This window comes from Schistocerca piceifrons, chromosome 1, assembly GCF_021461385.2.
Source record: "Schistocerca piceifrons isolate TAMUIC-IGC-003096 chromosome 1, iqSchPice1.1, whole genome shotgun sequence".
Taxonomy (NCBI): Eukaryota; Metazoa; Arthropoda; class Insecta; order Orthoptera; family Acrididae; genus Schistocerca; species Schistocerca piceifrons.
Window position 1 is genome coordinate 544,839,875 of NC_060138.1, and position 23,289 is coordinate 544,863,163.

A 23,289-nucleotide genomic window follows, 5' to 3' on the forward strand; every position below is an offset into this window, starting at 1 on the left:
ACTAATCTCAGTTCCTACTAGAATGTGCTAAAGAACCACTGTTTGGACCTAGTATAGTTTGGAATTTGCATATATTTTGGAAACTACGAACCATGGACCTTGCGGCTGGTGGGGAGGCTTGCGTGCCTCAGCAATACAGATAGCTGTACTGTAGGTGCAACCACAACGGAGGGGTATCTGTTGAGAGGCCAGACAAACGTGTGGTTCCTGAAGAGGGGCAGCACAATTTTCAGTAGTTGCAGGGGCAACAGTCTGGTCATTGACTGATCTGGCCTTGTAACACTAACCAAAATAGCCTTGCTGTGCTGGTACTGTGAACGTAATTTTTCCCGAGAGCATGCAGCTTTACTGTATGGTTAAATGATGATGGTGTCCTCTTGGGTAAAATATTCTGGAGGTAAAATAGTCACCCATTAGGATCTCCGGGCAGTGACTACTCCAGGAGGACATTACTATCAGGAGAAAGAAAACTGGCGTTCTACGGGTCAGAGTGTGCAATGTCTGATCCCTTGATTGGGAAGGTGGGTTAGAAAATTTAAAAAGGGAAATGGTAGGTTAAAGTTAGATATAGAGTGAATTAGCGAAGTTTGGTGGCAGGAGGAACAAGACTTCTGGTCAGGTGAATACAGGGTTATAAATACAAAATCAAATAGGGGTAATGCAGGAGTAGTTTTAATAATGAATAGGAAAATAGGAATGCGGGTAAGCTACAACAAACAGCATAGTGAACACATTATTGTGACCAAGATAGATATGAAGCCCACGCCTACCACAATAGTACAAGTTTATAAGCCAACTAGCTCCGCAGATGACAAAGAGATTGATGAAATGTATGATGAGATAAAAGAAATTATTCAGATAGTGAAGGGAGACGAAAATTTAATAGTCATGGGTGACTGGAACTCGACAGTAGGAAAAGGAAGAGAATGAAACGTAGTAGGTGAATATGAAATGGGGGTTACGAATGAAAGAGGAAACGGCATGGTCGAATTTTGCACAGAGCATAACTTAATCATAGCTAACACTTGGTTCAAGAATCATGGAAGAAGGTTGTGTACATGGAAGAACCCTGGAGATACTAGAAGGTTTCAGATAGATTATATAATGGTAAGACAGAGATTTAGGAACCAGGTTTTAAACTGTAAGACATTTCCAGGGGCAGATGTAGACTCTGACCACTGAACTGTAAATTAAAACTGAAGAACCTGCAAAAAGGTGGGAATTTAAGGAGATAGGACCTGGGTAAACTGAAAGAACCAGAGGTTGTACATAGTTTCAGGGAGAGCATTGGCTAAGCAGGGATGGCTAGAGGACAAATGTAAGGATGTAGAGGCGCATATCACTAGGGGTAAGATAGATACTGCCTACAGAAAAATTAAAGAGACCTTTGGAGAAAAGAGAACCTCTTGCATGAATATCAAGAACTCAGATGGAAACCCAGTTTTAAGCAAAGAAGGGAAAGCAGAAAGGTGGAAGGAGTATATAGAGGGTCTATATACAAGGGCGATGTTCTTGAGGACAGTATTATAAAAATGGAAGAAGAAATGGAAAAGATCGTAGATGAAGATGAAATAGGAGATATGATACTGCGGGAAGAGAGTGACACAGCACTGAAAGACCTGAGTTGAAACAAGGCCCCGGGAGTAGACAACATTCCATCAGAACTACTGACAGCCTTGGGAGAGCCAGGCCTAACAAAACTCTACCATCTAATGGGCAAGATGTATGAGAAAGGCAAAATACCCTCAGACTTCAAGAAGAACATAATAATTCCAATCCTAAAGAAAGCAGGTGCTCATAGATGTGAAAATTACTGAACTATCAGTTTAATAAAGCCACGGCTGCAAAATACTAACACGAATTCTTTAGAGACGAATGGAAAAACTGGTAGAAGTCGACCTTGGGGAAGATCAGTTTGGATTCTGTAGAAATGTTCGAACACGTGAGGCAATACTGACCCTACGACTTATCTTAGAAACTAGATTAAGGAAAGACAAACCTACATTTCTAGCATATGTAGACTTAGAGAAAGCATTTGACAATGTTGACTGGAATACTCTTTTTCAAATTCTGAAGGTGGCAGGGGTAAAATACATGGAGTGAAAGGCTATTTACAATTTGTACAGAAACCAGATGGCAGTTATGAGAGTCAAGTGGCATGAAGGGGAAGCAGTGGTTGGGAAGAGAGTGAGATCGGGTTGTAGCCTCTCCCCGATGCTATTCAATCTGTATATTGAGCAAGCAGTAAAGGAAACAAAAGAAAAATTCAAAGTAGGAATTAAAACCCATGGAGAAGAAATAAAAACTTTGAGGTTCGCCATTGACATTGTAATTCTGTCAGAGACAGCAAAGGACTTGGAAGAGCAGCTGACCGGAATGGACGGTGTCTTAAAAGGAGGATATAAGATGAGCAACAACAAAAGCAAAAAGTGGGCAATGGAATGTGGTCGAATTAAATCAGGTGATGGTGCGGGAATTAGATTAGAAAATGAGACGCTTAAAGTAGTAACCGAGTTTTGCTATTTGGGGAGCAAAATAACTGTTGATGGTCGCAGTAGAGAGGATATAAAATGTAGACTGGCAATGGCTACGAAAGCGTTTCTGAAGAAGAGAAATTTGTTAACATCAAGTTTAGATTTAAGTGTCAGGAAGTCGTTTCTGAAAGTATTTGTGTGGAGTGTAGCCATGTGTGGAAGTGAAATATGGACGATAAATAGTTTAGAGAAGAAGAGAATAGAAGCTTTCAAAATGTGGTGCTACAGAAGAATGCTGAAGATTAGATGGGTAGATCACATAACTAATGAGGAGGTATTGAATAGAATAGGGGAGAAGAGAAATTTGTGGCACAACTTGACTAGAAGAAGGGATCGGTTGGTAGGGCATATTCTGAGGCATCAAGGGATCACCAATTTAGTATTGGAGGGCAGCGTGGAGGGTAAGAATAGTAGAGGGAGACCAAAAGATGAATACACTAAACAGATTCAGAAGGACGTAGGTTGCAGCAGGTACTGGGAAATGAAGAAGCTTGCACAGGATAGAGTAGCATGGAGAGCTGCATCAAATCAGTCTCTGGACTGAGGACCACAACAACAACAACAACAACAACAAGTATGTTTGAAAGCTGTGTATTTCATTTTTATGTCAGATATGACTAAATTTTGATTTCATGAAACTAATATATGAGAGACTACAGTAATGGAAATTGGTTGAATGTCTGGCAAAATTCTCAGTGTTTTTCTTTCTATCGATTTTAGTTAGGGAGCTAGAAATAGTTATAGTTTTAGGGATGGGTGCAACCTGTTATAAAATACTGGTTTTGGTCAGATGGGTGTTCTGATGGCAGAACGTTTCTTTAGGTGAGTTTTACCATTTTCTTGAATGCTCAACCAAACGCACCTTCCACATCCCCTGTGCATGAGATGTGAAGTTGCTGGTGTCATGGAGTGAAAATATTCCTTGATGCATTGTTTGAAGTCTTCTGGGATTGTGCTTTCAGTGAAAAAAAAAAAATGGTGAGCACCTAGACTGCTGACGATAAACGTTTGAGACATTTCAACTGTCAGACTACCTGGGAAGTATTGTGGAGCGCTGATTTCTCTGACGATTCCACATTTAAATCCTCATCTAAATATGTAGTCTTCAGCCACCACACTGTGTATTGTGAAGAGTTCCAGAGCTGCTATGTTACTTGGACTAAGATCCTTTAAAGTAAGAGTAGTGCAAGAACTTAAACCTGGTGATCCTGGGAGCAGAGTTACATTTCAGGAATGGGTTCTGAAACAAGTAACTGACAGTGAACTGGATCTTGTCTAGAGATAGGCAAAGTCATTCATCCTTGGGAACTAGTTAACTGGTGATCGTTCTTTTTTGGGAACTGTTCATTTTTACTCGTTCACCGTTCATTGTGCTTAGTATATGGTTCTTATGAAAAATTGAAAATTAATAGCATAGGTGAGTGAAGGTGGAAGGCACCAAGAGGGGCACTTGCCTCCCCCCTAGAGTGCAGAGTTTTTATTCAGAACACTTGCAATTTTCGTGATTCTGCAAAACATCTCATTTAGCCAACTGCAGCATTATGTGGCTGATCGCAGCGAAATAATAAAAGGTGGCAAACGAAAAGCCGGCCCCAAGTACAGACTGCTTGCCAATTATGCACGATCTGTTGACCATTACAAGCACAATAGATAAACATGTAATAATTAGGCAGTGAAGAAATAACAAATAAGCTAATGCAAACAACTTTGAAACAATAGATGACGATTAGTAAGCGACAATGAGCAGTATAGCACTTGGGGCCGATTTCTCGTGCGCCACCGTGTACCACTGAAATAATATTGTGGGAATCATCATATTCTCTTTACAAAATGTGACACCATACACTCAATTACGAAGCGTGGGCTTCATTCGGTTGTAAGTCAGTCTGCCTTCCATAACAATGAACATGCTCTTTTAGCTTGGATATAAAAAAAAGACGGAAAATGGGCACTCGTGTGTGCCGTGCTGACATCCTTTGCATGTGTAGTAACAAAAAATCTTGCCTTTTTACAAGTATTTCTTCTGCTGTTTATCGAAATAGTGAAGTATTACATACCACATAATTTTTTATGTAATTGATGTAATTAAAAAATACATTTTAATTACTGGTCATGGATGCTGAATAGAATACGAAAAGAACCAGAAGTTCAGAGTTCAAAAAAGGTTTGAAACAGATCCAGAATGGGCATGCGAAGCGAACAAGAACAACAACTCTATACTGAACTAACTATGAGCAGTCGGCAGTGGAATCGTAACGAGTGGCCACACGAAGAAGGACGAGTTCGGCCAAGCGAGACCAAGTACAAAACAGATAGGAACGGGACCGAGGCTGGAACGAGACCGGCTGACGTGCCGTTCGGGAACAAGATAGACCATTTCCCGTTCCCAGGAACTATACGTGGAAAGCCATGACCAAAGTGAACTATGAAAGACCGCTCCTTAGAATTTGTTCCTTGCTCGTTCCATTCATCTTGGTGAACCATTCCTTTGGACACGTTAGTTCACGAACGACCCATCTGTAATCTTCACCACATTTGTTTTCAGACAAGATTTGGTTCCATTTACAAGGGTATGTTAATTCCAAAAACTGCTGACATTGGAGCGCCGATAGACCTCTCGTCCTTCATGAGGAACCCCTTCATGGTCGGGAATTGGAGTGTGGCGCACAGTTAGTGGTGACAGAATAATAGGCCCAATTTTTTTAAATGACACAGCTAACAGTGAAAGATGCGTGTGAAACATTTTGTACCCAATCTGTAATGAATTGAGTGAAACAAAATGAAGCTTTGCATTTTCTCAACACGATTTGGCATGGGCTCATGTGGTCAGTATTTATTTGCATGCAATTCACAATGTGTTCTGTGACAACCATTCGCAACAATATCTGGCCTGCTCAAAGCCGCGATTTAACCCTATTCAATTTCAGTGTTTGGGAAGCACTAAAGGATACAGTGCACACAACAAATCCATACACATTACAGGACATACAGGATAATATCCAAGAATCAAATAACTCAATTTATCAAGGAGAATTAAATCATTTGTTGATGAATTTCTTGAATATGTGTCAGAAATGCATGGAGAACAATGGCAGGCAGTTCCAGGATCTCATTACATGACATGGGTGAGTACAAAATTTATTTGCATTTATTTTAAATTTAGTACTGTTGTTGTAGACAAGTGAAATGGCATCTGATTTGCTGGACAATTGGGCACTCATAGACCGCCATCTATTGTGCTGTGTGTGCAGTCATGAGATAAATGGAACATCTTGCAGTTATTTCCTTTCCTTCTTCATTCACAAAAGGAATTAGAAAAAAACCACTGTATACATGCCTCCATACGAGATCTAGTTTCACACATCTCATATTTCAAGTCCTTAGGTGCAATTTACGTTGGCAGCAGTAGATTCGTTCAGCAGCCAGCTGTAAATTCCTGTTCTCTAAATTTCCTCAGTAGGGTCTCACAAAAAGTATGTCTTCTTCCCTCCAGGGATTCCAACTTGAGATCAAGAAGCATTTCCTTAACACTAGCTCACTGACCTAACTTGCCGGTAACAAACTCAGTACCATGCCTCTGAATTGGTACAATGTCTTCCTCCTTTAAGCCGACCCAGTGAGGATCCTGAACACTCAAGTAGTATTCAATAACTGGTTGCACAAGAGCTTTACATGTGGTATCCTTTTGTAGATGAGCTACACTTTCCTAAAACCTCTCCCAATAAACCTAAGTCGACTATTCGCTATAGTTACTACTATCCTTATGTGCTAGTTTCATTTCATATTGCTCTGCAATTTTACACCTAGATATTTAATTGACACAACAGTGTCAAGCAGCACACCACTAATACTGTATTTGATTATTACAGCATTGTTTTTCCTACTCATCTGCATTAACTTACATTTAGAGCAAGTTGCCAATCATCACACCAAATACAAATTCTGTGTAAGTCATCCTGTATCCTCCTACAATCACTCAATGACACAAATTAATGTAGCACCTCCTTTGACGATAGACATTATGTATCCACCTACGATTTTCTGTGGCCCAGAAATGCATATTATGATGGTCTGCTGCACCATAATTTTTGAATATGGAATAATCAGAGAACATAACACTTTGTAAGGTGTCTAAAGTGAAATTTGCAGAACATAATTCTCTGATTGAAAACACCTCTTATGTTGCTCCAATGTCAGTTACAGGTGATACAGGTGAAAGCTGTGACTGTGTGCTACGTAAGGCTGATACTAGCGAATGCAGCAACTTCTCATAAGCTCACATGCAGATTGAAGTGTATTACAACTAAAACAAAGACTTTCACATCCTCCCTTCTGGCCAGTCTTTGTTTATAAATGCTGTGCCTTCTAAAATTGCTCGTTTCTCAAAGTAATTGTTCAGCACGTAAGAACATAATGGCTGATGGAGCTCTTTGACCAGGTTACCTCACAGCATTAGCCATGGCTGCTTCACTGGTATTTTGCCTGCATTCACCAAGCACCAGCAACATGTCATCATATTTGTGGGATGAGTATGCCATGTCTATTCCACATCAATCACATCAAATCGTGTTTGCTTATTCCAAACTGCCTCATATACAGCACTGTAAGGATACAACTTACAACAACCTAATTGAACACGACTTCAAACTCCACATCGAAGAAGCTTGTTTGCTCCTTGAAACCACGACCTTCGCATCTCATCCGCACATTGTTTAGAAGGTGCATTGTATTGGTAGTAAGAGAAACGAACACTTGTTTGAATCTACTTACTTAATTTTCTTTACACGATCAGGTCCAGAGTACCACACACAGCTTCACTGGATTCCATTTCTTGCCTTCTGTCGGCAATTGCCCCCTCTGCGAATCTGCATCATGTTCCCATGGATTCCATTTCTTTGGTCTGTTAGTGGTCTTCTGTAAGGAGTACAACCCATAGATTTCATGCCCCATCAGTATTTCTCCATCTGAGTGATATGCCCTGCCCAAGCAAGCCACATGGTTCTCAGCAGCCTACAATGTTTGGTCTGCTGTAGATCTCAGCCAGCTCACAATTATGCTGGATCCTCCATTCTCTAGTAATCTCATCTATGTGACACTACAGATCTTCCTTAAGAGTCCCTGTTTGAAAATGAGAACATTATTAAAGTCTTGCTTCAAGAGACTCCAAGTTTTGCAACCATATAGCCCAACAGGTTGGATAAGTCAAAGTTTGAAATTCCTTGAGAGAATGCACGATTTAAAAAGCTGACTCAGACTGAAGTACAATTGATTTGTGACTTGGATTTGAACTTTAATTTCTGCTTTACATGATGCGTCATCTGTAAAGATTCTTGACAACAGCATCTGCCACCTCATTCATAGCATCCTTGACTTCTTTTCATACTTCTTCAGAGTCCTTTTATGAATCCTCTTCCTACAGAATTACAGAGCGGATTCTGGATTGGAGCTGAAATTTCTTTTTCTCTGAAGTGTCTGAGCATGTCAACATGATAGCGTACTACTTTCTTAGGATTGTTTCTGACTGACTGCCAGCTCTTTACTAGGAAGTGGGTGCTTCCGCACCCCACACTCCATGCCATCTTTACATCCATCACTTAGTTCTTTGCTTTGATGCCAAATGCTATGTGATCCATCTGACTACCTATTTTACCAACTGCTGACACCCAGGTTCCTTTGTGTATACCCTTCCGCTGGAAATTTGTGCTGTTGATTATCATCCTTTTTATGTTGCAAAGGTTATGAATTGGGTGCCACTGTCGCTGGTGAGTTCATATAGCTGTTCAACGGAGTACATAATCTCTTAGCACTTTATCATTCGTATCACACAGTCATACTTTGCAATCACTATCTGGCATGACATCCACCACTACTTCCAGCTAGCTATGCTGCCCCAACTTGTTTGAACACCTCACTTAAATGAACATACCATCACTAGAACATCCATCTGAACACACATTACACAAACTGTGTATTTCTAGCTCCCAATCTATCAATTGATAAAAAAAAAAATTATTTAAAATGATTTTAAATGCATCAAGCAAGGGAAAATCCAGGACTGAATTTAACAATATTATGAAAAGGATAGTTTCTATTCACCATATAGCATAGATACTGAGCCGCAGATAGGTGCGACAAAAAGACTGTCACAAAATAAGCTATCAGCCAACAAGGCCTTTGTCTCTCTCTCTCTCTCTCTCTCTCTCTCTCTCTCTCTCTCTCTCTCTCTCTCACACACACACACACACACACACACACACACACACACACACACACACACCAATTTGACTTCCAAGACTGTAAAACGTATTTCTGGGTCATTGATGTGCGAGTCTCCCTAGGAAATTGTTTAGTGACTAATAACACACTATGTTTAAAAATATACATCATCAAGTTCCATACCTGGATGTCTTGTTTCTAGTAACGCCTTAACATCATCAGCATGATTACTACGATATGCAGATTCCAGGCCCTCTGCTGGGAAAGGCATCACAGCCAGTCGGGATGTAATGTAACTAAAATCAATATCAGATCTGGCAATGCTCCTGCAAAAGAATAAAATTTTGTTGTGGTTAAAATATACTCTTCAATACTTCAATAGATCTGGGAAAGGGAAGTAAAGCCATACTACACTTTGTGTCAAAGTAAAGCAGCTTGTCACAAAAGACTAGAGAGAAAGTCAAATAAGTATGTTGTCGACACAATGAGAATGCCCCTTTCAACATGGTGTCAGTATCTTGTTCCTCCTTTTTAGGTGATAGCATGCATTTATATGTAAACAACATATTTTGCATATTTCCATTCAGTAATAAAGAAAATTTTAATTGCTACAAATGTGCTATAAGAATAATACGTGGTGGTCTTCCAGAATCATCTTGCAGAGGCCTGTTTACAAAGTTAGGCATTAAAGCTACCGATTTACAGCATATTTACTCCTTCATGAAGTGTGTTGTAAATAATCCACTGCAGTTCAAAATAAACAATAATATACATAATTACAATACCAGAAGAAAAAATGACATTCATTACTTCACATTAAGGCTGTCTGTAGCACAAAATAGGGTGCACAACGCTGCCACAAAATTTTTGGTCACTTGCTGAATAATATAACACGTCAGACAGCAATAAATTTAAATTTGAAAGCAAGATGAAAATGTTTCTGCTTTACAACTCTTATTCTGTAGATGAATTTGTAATTTTGTAATGTGTAAAAGGTGGTGTGTGTGTGTGTGTGTGTACCTCAGCATATATTTACATTGAATGTTTTACATGTGAATGTCTAATGTGAATAAAATGACTTGTTCCACATCATTTTGATGGAACATGAAATGAAGTGAAACTAACTAGGCACACATGATAATTCATAAAAGCCACTCAGGTTTTTTGAAAACTCACAGGAGAGAGACGTATGACAGAACATGAAACAATCAAGGATGAGAAATAAATTGGAGTTATGCAAGGCGCACAACAGTACTAAAGAGTCCATAAATTTATAATTGTACACAAGGGGGTAGCCAAAATATGGATACACCAAAAACGCAACACTTTAATATGCCGGAAACAGTAACGAAAAATGTTGGCATTCAAAACATCTTCCAGTCATTCTGGCATGAATACATACAGGTCCTGTATAGTTTTTCAAGGGGATCTTATACCACTGTTTCAGCAAAATAGTGACAAGCTCAATAATGATGATGGAGGTTGATAGCGATTACATATCCTTCTCTCCAAAGCAGACAACAAAGGCTGAATAACAATGAGATCTGGTGAGACTGGTGACCACAGGAGATGTGACAATTCATACTCATGTTCACAAAATCAGTCCTGGATGATGCAAGCTGTGTGAACAGGGGGCCTGTTGCCCGACCATCTGACTTTTTTTCATTGCTCCGAAGTCCAGGTTTTATGGCTTCACACCATGTTTTCCTGTTATCGTCATTTGCATGACTGATGGATGGTTTAGGAATTCTGGCTTGTCCTGCAGTCCCCAGATTATGAAGCTCCCTTTGTGCTGGTAGTGACAGGGTTCGAGGCTACAACACTCAATTCTGCAGCAACTTTTGCAGCCACAATCCTCTTATTTTTCGTCACAATCCTCTTCAATGATAGCCTATCATTATCACTTTACACACATTCTCATCTGTGTTAGACTTACCGATCACATTTTTCAACTTTTCCTTTATGTGGTATAAATCTTCAATACGGTGCCTCTTGAAATACCAAACACTTGGGCTACCTCGGTTACAGAAGCACCCATCAAACGAGTGCCAACGATTTGCCCACATTCACATTCACTAAGTTCCAACATAAAGCACTCAGAACCACACAGAGCACTGTTCTGTCCATGTCTGACAGTTGGAATGTATTGCGGACACTGCACAATTTCTGTTTGTGGTCAAACACAACACTGCAACCTGTAGCCTTGGCTTGAAGCATGCAAGGACATGGATGACATCAGTGTAACTTCATACATGTACATACTAATGGTGGGTATGCATGTTTTTATAGTTGCAATTTTCTGTGACAGGTAAAATAGATATCAGAGTACATTAGTGTTTAGTGTTGTTAACATACATAGCGTATATAAGGAGTGTGAACAGCATCAGATGTCTAGTTGTTATTGTGAGGACATGGAGATGCCGTGTACTCATAACATGTTTAAAATGTGCCTCATTGAGGGTCTATTTGGCTGGTCTGTCAAATCATCGCAATACCCATACTTGTGGGATATTCAGAAGTGAGAGTGGTCTGATGATGGACTGCACGGGAATGTGTGTACAGACATATTTGTTGTTGAGGTTCCAGTAGACCATGTCCGATCAGCACAAGGCAGTATTGCAATACTGTGCACTGAGCACATTGTAAGCCCTTCACTTTTGCACCTGCTATCAAAGAACAAGTAATGGACTCCCTACAAGTTTCTGTATCACTATCTACAATCAGTCTTAGACTATCAGCAGCTGGACTATGATGGAATTACTGTCCCACTTGTACACACTAGTTAATGCCATAACACAACCAGCAGCATCTGGAGTAATGCTATGACCAAGAAGCATGGACTGTTGATGAGTGGTATCACACTGTGTTCAGCAACAAAACGTGATTCTGCTCTACCTAAACGAGCATTGCTGGCGAGTATGGCGGTGACCTGGTGAGAGGTCCCATTCTTCCAATGTTTTGAAAAGTCACAGTACTGTAGTTCCTGGCATCACTGTGTGGGTAGCCATCAGGTATGGTTTGAGGCCACGGCAGTAGTGACTGAGAGAATTCTGATGGGACAATGGTAGCTCACAGACATCCAGTAACATTTTTCAGCAGGACACTGCTCATCTACATACGGCTCTTCTCTATGAATTATCTGTGTGAAGTTGAGGAACTCCTGTGGCCAGCAAAATCCCTAGATCTGTCCCGGATAGAACACGTGTGGGACCAGCTTGGATGTCAGCCCTGTCCCTGCATCAGTAACTAAGATACTGAGGGGCCAGATTGTCTCTGGAGAGGATACAATGGCACTGTGACAACCTTCCCAACCAAATCAATGCATATGTGTAATGTCTTACTGATAGGCAGGATCCTAATGCCAAGATCTTTTTCTCATTTGTTTCATCATGTTCTCATATCTACCACTGCTTATCCCCTTCTTTTTCTATTTTAATGTGTATGCTTTGAACTTTTAACTGGAGGCATAAGATAATTTTATAATCAAAGTAATTTTTATGTCAACATTTTTCTTTGAGCCCTGAATATCATGTACAGCAGTCACAACTAGAGTACGACACAAATTTAATATGGTGGCCGTGGAAGAAAACATTACCAGAATTAGGAAATTGCCTGTATTCAGTGCTTCGCACACCAACATGGCATACTGCTATCTGCAGAAGTTGTAAAAAAATACACACACACACACACACACACACACACACACACACACACACACTTGTTTGCATGGTCATCTTTGTTGTTACGCTTAATATTTGTGTATAAACATTTAAGCTCTTTTCCATGAAAACAAATACAAATTTGACCAATTTGAGAATTCAAATAGCAGATATTAAGCAATATGTGATAATTTCTAAACAACTATATTATTTTCTGCTGCTGCAACAATTTACATTGAATGCAATTAGTTTCAAAACGCTATTTCTAGGTTGCGAGATACATTATCTTTCAGTTGTGACAATTATAGATCTCCATCCATTTGCAAAATATCTTTAATCAATTTCAATAATCTTTGGTATATGTATTAAATACATACAGATGTTTAACAACAAAGTCAATATGAAACTGACAGTAACACATATTCAAATGGGCCTTCGTTACTTAAAATCAAAATTAGGCTTACTGCAACTAAAAACTAGTGACATATAATCATCACACAGTCGTACAGGCTATCTTATCTCTACATACTCACTGTTGCACAGTATGCATAACTTTGCTCGATGTGTCCCTAAGGTTTTTCAAGAAACTACCAGCACCTCCCCGTAAACTGGAGAAAAGGCCACCTCCAGCTGCCTGTTGTTGTGCAACTTGTCCAACAGGAGGTGGTACCGGCCTTGACGGAGGGGGGGCCGGCCTATGTGGTGGCGGCCCGTGGGAAGTCGGGATGGGGGAGCTCGGGGGGCGTGGTGGGCGCTGGGGTTTGTCCTCCGTCACATGGTTAGTGGTCGGAGGAGACACGGCTGCCGCAGGGGCAGCACCAGCTGTATGTGCTGAAACACAGCAGCCCTGAATCAACAGCAGTTACAACCATGTGTCATGTTTCACATCAAACAAACATTTTTTTTTTTATATGTATGCATAAGTATTCAACCAATTTAAACTAGTCAGAAAACCTAAATCTTTTTTCATGAAGACCATCACTGTACACTGTACTTTTGTATGACAAATAGTGAACAAGGCAGACTGTACTGATTATCAAAACACCAGTTTAGAGTGTTGCTTATTTCCTTGGTGTAAAGTCATGTATCACTTGAGTTTTAAGTTGAGCTTTCACAAGTATTATTCATCATTAGTAGCTGACTAAATCTCTGGCTTAATACAGCAGTCATGAGCTCGAGTTTCAGCTAACTTGATATGGCTTTAACTACAAGAAAATTTTAAACACAGGTGCCCGGGTTCTTAGGAAGCTAAGGATGAAAATTTTATTTACTACAATATCTCTACAGTGAATGATTACGAAAGCATGCCTTACTTCCTTGAAGCAGTAGGCTTATTGTGACTTCATATATATGGACATACAATGAGAAAGCATATATTCATAGAAATTGCCTAAGATTTTTAGCCATCAACAATATGTGTCCCGGACACTAAATAACAAGAATTTTGTTATGATCTCCCCCTCCAAACATGCTTATTTTTAAGCATGGTTACCAACATTAGCATCACATTTTGTTGAAAAGCTTTTGGATTCTGTCTGTTGGGGGTCAGGGGAGGGGAGGGGAGGGGAGGGAAGGGGAGGGGAGGGGAGGGTGTTGATGACTTTATTGACATGTCTTTAATCTACCTTCCTACCACTTCATTCTTATCACTGGTAAACCTCTGAGTGGCTCCCTCCTGTTCTCTCAGAGCTACAGTCAGGTGAAAATTATGATGGTTCCAAGTACAGGTTACATGGTGGATGTTTCAGCACCTCAGATTTAATATAGCATAGCATAACATTGGTATGCACATCCATTTATGGTTATGAATTATCATGGAGTAGTGGTATACTCCTTATGAGAGATTTCCGCAATGTTTTAATTGAATGGAAGGCAGCAACATATTTACCAACATGCCTCTGTAATGATGAATAGTTACAGTTTGGTTTTTCTCCTGAAGTGCACGAATATATAGCTACCTAAGACTCATCTCCTCTAACAATTCAACAGAAGAAGCATATTGTTAGGGTGTGTAACACTTCAGGTACTCTTGAGACATTGCCATTGTCTTCAATGCATGGGTGCCTTAGTATTTATTTACACACTTTTCTACAGTTACACATTATATGTACATACAAGGTCCATTTTTAGTTGTGTGACAGTTTCATCGTCAACAATACTGCAGCATGTTGGCACAGACTTACAGGTCAGTTTGCCATTTTTCTGTATCAGTTCGCACATATAGTTTTCTCATCCTGAACATCGATGACATGTCTCCGAGTTTTGAAACTTTCCACCCATTCATAAACTATCCTTGAAACAACTGTCTCCAAACCGAACATTTATTCAACTGTAGATTAAAATTGTTTCACTCCCTCAGACAATACCTTCTTCTTGTTCTACAGTGTATGTCTATATTGACAAAACATTGCTGTATGCATAACTGGGCAGGCACAGGCTACTAAATCACAGCACCGCCCTTTGTGGCATATTGTTAAGGATGAACTGCTGCTTTTGTAACATTGCTTTCAGTGCATATAATCTACATGATAGTTACAACAAAAATCACTCTTATTTGGTGCATACCAAGAGGAAAGCAGCACACCAAACACACAGAATACTCACAACTTTCACATCAATGGCTATTGAAGAGTTATTGAACCTAGCCTCAAAGACAAAGTGGTCTATGACAGATATGCACAAAGCAGGGATAATTGTTTGGCGTTTTATGATTGCTGCTTCCACATGAGGTGGTTCATTCATTCAGCCATTCATACATCTTGTTCTGTAGAAACCGCCATTAATCAGAATTTTTGAGAATGTAGAAGTCAAGGAAGACCACAGTAGCAGCTGGTGCATTCTACAATTAACAACCATTTTAGCTGTGGGAAACCAAAGACCAAATATAAATATATGTCCAAGACTTTGTACAAATCCTTATTAGAAAAGATGATACTTTACGAGTCGTCGTCGTTGTCGTCGTCGTCTCTGTGTGTGTGTGTGTGTGTGTGTGTGTGTGTGTGTGTGTGTGTGTGTGTGTGTGTGTGTGTGTGAGAGAGAGAGAGAGAGACACACACACACACACACACACACACACACACACACACGTGGGGAGGGAGGGAGAGGGAGAGGCCCAATGTGGCACTTAATCCAAGTTTCCTATTACTAGGGAGGCAACAGGTGGACAGTGTGATGTGGGACAAACACAGAGCACACTGCTGATGCAGAAAAGTATTCTCTGTCCCCTCTACATGGAACGCACCATTCACCCATCCTCTTATCTGTACACCATTATAGTAAAATGTTAGCTCTCAGTCTCTAAGTGTCTGCTTCACAATGACGCTTGGTCATTTGTCTCAACAGTGAAGCTGCTGAATGTAATAGCACTATGTATTATGTAACAGTACGCCATAAGCAGACCGCCATGGCTGCTAGATCTGAAATTTCACTGCGCACGTGCTGGTACTCAGCTGACTACGACCTCCTTCCCTAGTTGTTATAAGCAAAGGAAGGTGTCCTGGATGAATAAGGTTCTCTGCTGGGTACATGCACTATATGGCCTGCATAGGGTGTACTCTCAAAATTTGAGCAGATGAAGCATTTCAAGGTCCAAATAAATATCATCAGCTCCAGTGTCCTCAAGATAGTAAACATACTTTCATGTGGAAGAGAATATGTCAGGGTAAGATTGTATCACTGCTTGGACCTATTTACGCAGATAGGCAAATTTAGTGTCAAAATAGATGTTATAAAACATTTTTTGAATATAATTTCCTCTTGTAATTGATTTACATTTAAATTATCTTGATGTCTTCAGCACCAAACGGAAGCTATTGGCTCCACCCCTGGGTAATAACTGATATTTGGTACTCACCAAGTGCAACTATGTCTGCTTTCATAAGGATGCTAAATGGTTTTGTAGCTTTTGGGTGATTATAGTTTTGAATATATCGAGCATTTTATTTATATGACAAATACCTCTTAATTTACAGATAGGCTCACAGATTCTATGAGTTTCCTGTACTAATTAGGATCCCTTGAGTTAGTTGGGGTTTGGAAACTGGGTGCATCTTAGTCAATAAGACAATCCGTTCTGAAATGCCTTTTCATTAGCTACACTGCAAAAAGAAAAAATGTAGTGGTCAGATGTCAATGTAACAATGTACATATACACACTACTGCTGATATGTAGATGATGAGAGTTGCAATTCTCTGTGACAGAAAGAATGGCCACTAGTGTGTATTAGTATTGTTACCAAGCCTAGTACGGTATATAATAAGTGTGAACAGAGTCAAATGATCAATAATCACTGAAAGACACAGAGATGATGTGTACTTGTGGGAAACATTATCAGTACCTGACAGAGTTTGAGATGTGTCTCAATGTGGGTCCCCATTTTGCCAGCTGCTCAAATTGTGCAACATCCAGACTTGAGGGGCATGTGGTTGACAGTGGTCCAATGGTGGACTGAATGGGAATTTGAGGATAGGCATACTCGACAACAAGGTTTTAGTCAGTGTAGTGTGCATCAAGCACACTGTAGCCCCTTCACATCTGTGTCCGTCATCCGAGAACAAGTAATGGGCTCCCTACAACATTTTCTGCCATCTCATGTCAGAGTTCAGCAACAGCCGGACTTTGGAATTACCATCCCATGCTGAAGCTGCTTTTAACATAACTACACAAATAGCTACATTTAGATTGGTGCTGTACTGAGAAGTGAAGATTTCTGATGACTTATGCTGCACTGTGTTCAGTGACAAATTGCGGTTTTGGACTATCCAAGACGGCCAGTGTTGGCTAGTATGGTGGCGACCTGGTGACAGAACCCATTCTTCCAATGTTTTGGAGAGGCACAGTGGTGTTACTCTAGGTATCATGACATTAAGTCATGCCTGGTTGTAATGGAGAGAACTCTGACAGCGCAACAGTGTGTCACAGATATCTTTCATCCTCATGTATTACTTCTTATGTGACAGTATTGTAGTGTGAGTTTTCAACAGGACAATACTCCTCTTCACATGGCATGTGTGTCTCTGAACTATTTGTGTGCTGTTGAGGTACTAGCATGTCCACAAAGATCCCTAAATCTGTCCCTGATAGAAGGTGTGGGATGAACTCTAATGTCAACTGTGTCCTTGTGCCAGTAACCATGCTGTCAAGAACCAGTTACACCAGTTGTGGGCCAGCTTGCCTTTGGAGAGGATACATCGGCTTTAATTTGCAGTAAATTAGTTACTGTGATTTAGTTATTGTTGTGACAGTGCCACGACATTTAACAGTGCCGCCATGACAGTACGCGCAAACGGCAATAGAGGCACTCTGCAACTCGGCTGAGCGCGGGAGCGCCACCTAGCTACAAACGGTGCCGGCCGCATGTCACGGCACGGCAGTCGAATAAGAGATACCGAGTTGTTATCATGTAACAAGCTATTGTTCCTAAGTGAGAGTGTTTGAATATCCACGCAATTATTGGTGATTAAAGGTTATAACACTTTTTGGCGATGAGGATGGGATATTTTCACTGCGTTGTGGATTTGTGTGTTCGTGACGGGGCAGACATGGAACAGCTTATGCAAGCGCTCATTGAACAACAAACACAGCTGACGGCTGCTATTCAGGCATTGTCGACGTCGCTTACTCATTGTCTGTCTTCCTCTTCTCCGCCTCCATTCCCTCCTTACGACGAGGCGCTGAAGACTGGGAGGATTATGAGAAGCATTTGCGGCAACACTTCTAGGCTTTCGGTGTTGTCGACACTCCTATGTGTAAGTCGTTATTTCTATCTTGGATTTCCCCACGGATCTATCAGCTGCTATCTCAGTTAGCCCCTCTGCGGGAACCTGCCTCTCTGTCCTTCCAAGAAATGTGTGACTTATTGTCTAACTATTACCGAAAAAACACCCACATCGTTGCCGCCCACGTGGCGTTCTACCGGTGTCGTAAACAGCCCCATCAATCTTACTGGGCTTGGGCGGCGGAACTACACGGTCTGAGTAGGAAATGTCAGTTTGTCACGGACACTCATCATGAGTCTTATGCTGATTCAATGGTTAGAGATGCTATTCTACGGCTTGCTCCTGATAAAGAAGTTCGGCAACGTGCCCTACAACTGCCAAACCCGTCGTTGTCGGAAGTTCTAAGCATCGCTCAATCCTTTGAAGTGTCTCAAGCTGCTGGCGTGCAAATAGACGCAAGGTGTGATGTAGGTGCTGTACAGTCAACTGTCGAAACGGACTATTTGCCTGTTTCACAGGAAAACGAAGATGTGGCGGTGGTTCACTCGCATAAACAACGTTGCGTTGGGCCGTAACGCTCGCAGCGAAAACAGCAATCACAAAAGCAGGTTTGTTCCGCACTTCCTTCTTGTCCATGTTGTTTCGTACAGCATGACAGAGCCGCGTGTCCAAAACGTTGGGCCACGTGTAATTCATGTAGGAAAAAAGGCCACATTGCTTCTGTGTGTCAGTCCCCTAAAGTTCCTGTCGACGAGGACGAGGCATCGGACATGGATGTTAACTGTGTGCTTTCTCAAACAAATAAGTTGTTTGTTACTGTTCGTGTTCTGGATAAAGACATTCGCATGCAAGTGGACACTGGCTCTGCAGTAACTCTCATTAATTCTCGCACGTATTTGGAGTTGGGCTCCCCTCACTTGTCACCAGGTACGCGAAATCTGAGAACTTACAATAAACAGAAAATTCCTATCATTGGCCAGTTTGATGCTTCCACTGCCTACAAGTCTGTTGTTAGGCCCCTCACGTTTTATGTGGTGGATCATGCGGGCACTGAAAACCTGTTCAGTTATGATGCTTTCCAGTTGTTCGGGTTCTCCATTGATGATGATGTGCACCTCATATCTGAGGATATTCCGTATCAACAGATGGACGGATTGTGTTCTGAATTTTCGTCCGTGTTCTCTGCTGGTCTGGGTCGTGCCAAGGATTTTGAAGCCCACATTACTCTTAAACCTACAGCTCGCCCTAAGTTTTTCCGGGCACGCCCTATTCCGGTGGCATTGCGTGCACCTGTCAAGGCTGAGATAGACAGGTTAACAGCTTCAGGGATTCTCCTTCCCGTTACCTCCAGCGAATGGGCATCGCCTATCGTGGTGGTTTCCAAACCAAACGGGGGTCTGCGATTGTGTGGTGATTTTAAAGCCACTGTCAACACTCGGGGCCTCATTGACACTTATCCTCTTCCCCGTCCTGAGGAGTTATTTACCAAGCTCGCTGGGGGCCAGTTCTTTTCCAAACTTGACTTATCGGAGGTGTACCATCAGTTGCCGTTGGATGCTTCTTCCAAGGAATTTCTCGTCATTAACACTCCTTGTGGGTTGTATCAGTACCAGCGGTTACCATTTGGCAACGTTAGCGCGCCGGCCATTTTACAGCGGTTTTTGGAACAGCTCACGGCTTCCGTTCCCGGCTGCATAAACTATCTGGATGACATTGTTGTCATGGGGGCCTCCACTGAGGAGCACCTTCGCAATTTACGTTCACTGTTTCGGGTTTTGCATTCGGCTGGGTTGAGGTGCAATCTGGACAAGTCACAGTTCTTCCAACCCTCCATTGTGTATCTTGGTTTCCACTTGTCCCGTGAGGGTATACGTCCTCTACGTCAGCACGTTGCGGCCATTAACGCTCTATCCCGGCCATCCACAGTCACAGAACTTCAGGCGTTTCTAGGCAAGATTGCTTATTATCACAAATTCATTCCATCCGCGGCGGCGGTAGCTCATCCTCTGCATCAGCTGTTACGCAAAAACGTCCCTTTCTGTTGGTCCAATGAGTGTGAGCAGGCTTTTGTCCGCCTGAAGGCTCATTTGCAGTCGGCGCCTTGTCTTGCCACATTCCGTCTGAGTCAGCACTTGGTTCTGGCGACTGACGCATCACAGTATGGCCTAGGGGCTGTTCTCGCCCATTGGTATGAGGATGGGTCGGAACGACCCATCGCCTATGCTTCCAAGACCCTCAACGATGCGCAACGGCGTTACTCTCAAATTGAAAAGGAGGCGCTCACTATCATTTATGCTCTAAAAAGGTTCAGCGTTTTTTTGTATGGTTCTAAGTTTCACCTCATCACCGACCACAAGCCGCTGGTCTCTCTGTTCAGCCCATCGGCGTCGCTTCCGGATAAGGCAGCACACCGCCTGCAACGTTGGGCCTTATACTTGTCTCGTTTTCACTATGAGATTCACTATGGCCCCACGGCCCAGTACGCCAACGCTGACGCACTGTCGGATTGCCGATGGGCCCCGACGCGGTTTTCGATCGTGATGAACTACTCTGTTTCCACATTGATGAGGAAGAACGTCGTGCAGTCGAGGGTTTTCCACTTACAGGTTCACAGGTCGCGTCGGCTACTGCGCGGGACCCGGTCCTGCGTCAGGTGATTATCTGTTAATCTGTTGAGTTAAAAAGTTCTTAATTCTGAATGACAAAGAATCAAATACACAAAATGAGATTTCTATTAAGGCAGCAGAAAAACCTGTAGTAACAATTAACTAGATTCGTAAAACTTTTTGAGGGTAATTGTAGTTGTTAACAAACTCAAAAGCAAAGATAGTTTATGATAAATGTAGATAATGTACAGGACCAAGGGTCGGGCAACGGATCCCCTTCGCAACTACCATGCCTTGCGCCTTCGTCTGTCTGTTCGTGATGGTGGTGTTCTTCTGGCCATGGATGGCGCATCTCCACGGGTCGTGGTGCCAGCCTCTCTTCGCAAAGATGTTCTCAAACTGTTGCATGAAGGCCATTGGGGTATTTCTCGGACTAAGTCCCTGGCCCGCAGGCACGTTTATTGGCCCGGTATTGATTCGGACATCGCCCACATGGTTGCTGCGTGTGGTCAGTGTGCTCAACAACTGGCTGCACCTCATACAATGCCCTCTCCATGGCCTGATCCGGCGCAGCCATGGGAACGGGTGCACGCTGACTTTGCCGGCCCCTTCCTTGGTACTTATTGGCTACTGTTGATTGACGCCTTCTCGAAGTTTCCGTTTGTTGTTCGATGTCCGTCGCCCACCACTGCGGCGACGACGCTGGCTTTGTCCAAAATCTTTGCGTTAGAAGGTCTTCCATCCACGATCGTCACGGACAATGGCCCTCAGTTCTCTTCGCAGGCCTTCAGTGATTTTTGTACCGGACAAGGGATTCATCATGTTACAGCACCGCCCTTCCATTCGCAATCGAATGGGGAGGTCGAGCGCCTTGTCCACATTTTCGAAAGCCAGATGAAAAAATTCCTTAGTGATTTTTCCACAGATGACACTCTGCTGCAATTTCCGAGTTCTTATCGCTTCATGCCTCTGGGTGATCGCAGCCCTGCTGAACTCTTGCATGGCCGCCAACCGCGCACTCTACTGCACCTGCTTCACCCTGTCAGGCCTTGTGCTGTGTCCCCTAGTGCGGGAAAATACTCTGTGGGCACCGACTTGTGGGCATGACGGTATGGATCTCGCCCTAAATGGATTCCAGGGGTGGTCAAGGCTCTTCGCGGCCGCCAGCTTTGTGAAATACGTACGGACGACGGCATGGTTGTTCGCCATTACGACCAGATGCACCCACGAGTGGTAGCCACGCCGGTGCCACCGCCCTATCCTTCGCCTCCACCAGATTCAGAAGATTGACTACAGTCTCAAGGTTGTGACATTCGCCCGAGAAGCCAGCCCTGTCGCTGCTGCCGATCTACCGTACGTGTTGATGCAGCCGACGTCGCTACCGCTTCCGAGTACGCCGGAACCGGCCCCAGTCGCGACGCCGCGTTCTCTGGGACCCATCTCGCTGGAGCACACCCCCAGGTCCACGACACCTATGGATGCTGCTCCAGAGTTTTCACCCACCATCTCGTCCAGGAGGCACGTTCCATGCACGAGCTTCCGTCCTGGACATTTTCGACCATACCCCCGTGTCTCTCCACCGGATCTTCTCGGGGCCTCACAAGAGGCCATGGATGTCTCCGCACTGTCCATGTCTCCAAGGGAGTGAGTTTTTTTTTTTTTTTTCCAAGGGGGGAAAAGTGTTGTAACAGCACCACGACATTTAACAGTGCCGCCACGACAGTACGCGCAAACGGTGACAGAAGCGCTCCGCAACTCGGCTGAGCGCGGGAGCGCCACCTAGCTACGAATGGTGCCGGCCGCATGTCACGGCACGGCAGTCTAATAAGAGATACTGAGTTGTTATCATGTAATGAGCTATTATTCCTAAGTGAGAGTGTTTGAATATCCACGCAATTATTGGTGATTAAAGGTTATAACAGTTATTGTAGCAGATATTCTAATTAACACACTGTGTTACATCTAGTTTTCCCTTAAAGAGGAGTACCCTATACATTATCTACATTTATCGTAAAATATCTTTGTTTTTGAGTTTGTTAACAACTACAATTACCCTCAAAAAGTTTTACAAAACTAGTTAATTGTTACTACAGGTTTTTCTGCTGCCTTAATAGAAATCTCATTTTGTGTATTTGATTCTTTCTCATTCGGAATTAAGAACATTTTAACTCAACAGATTAATAGATAATCACCAGGCTTAATTCGAGGTTATTTGTTCATTGTTCTGTAATACGTCACACCAGTAAAAAAAGCAAGCCCACTGTGAATGCTGTTCCCAAACACAGAATGAGTTGGTTGACATTCATAAGCAGATGGAAATCGCCCTGACGACTGTCAAATGATTGGTAACTGCTGCGAGTTGTCATGTTGGAAGCGCTCCTGAGAGTATCTCAGAAGTATCTCAAGTACTATCCACTCCTATGCAGAAAGTAAAGGCTCTGTCATTACTCATTTACTTGAATGCAAGTGGCGTTTCAAAAGTAGAGCTAGATATCCTGTACAGGGTGGACAGTGACAACGATGATATGGCTGTGGCAACAATGATTACAAAAATAC

At 42.3% G+C, this 23,289-nt stretch overlaps 1 protein-coding gene across 4 annotated transcripts in view; it reads right to left on the minus strand.

Moving 5' to 3' along the window:
• The window catches only part of LOC124800021 (cyclin-G-associated kinase), a 263,298-nt gene that overhangs the window by 172,122 nt on the left and 67,887 nt on the right, over positions 1-23,289 (minus strand). For 3 of the 4 annotated variants that reach the window (XR_007017105.1, XM_047262963.1, XM_047262965.1), the window contains exons 9-10: positions 12,943-13,240; positions 8,934-9,076 (exon numbers count right to left, since the gene is read on the minus strand). Coding sequence is in view for 3 of the 4 variants with exons in the window: in XM_047262963.1 (XP_047118919.1) it covers positions 8,934-9,076; positions 12,943-13,240 (441 nt within the window). In the remaining variant the exon portion in view is untranslated. The remainder of the gene's footprint in view (positions 1-8,933; positions 9,077-12,942; positions 13,241-23,289) is intronic. The other variant, XM_047262964.1, reaches the window with a different exon arrangement.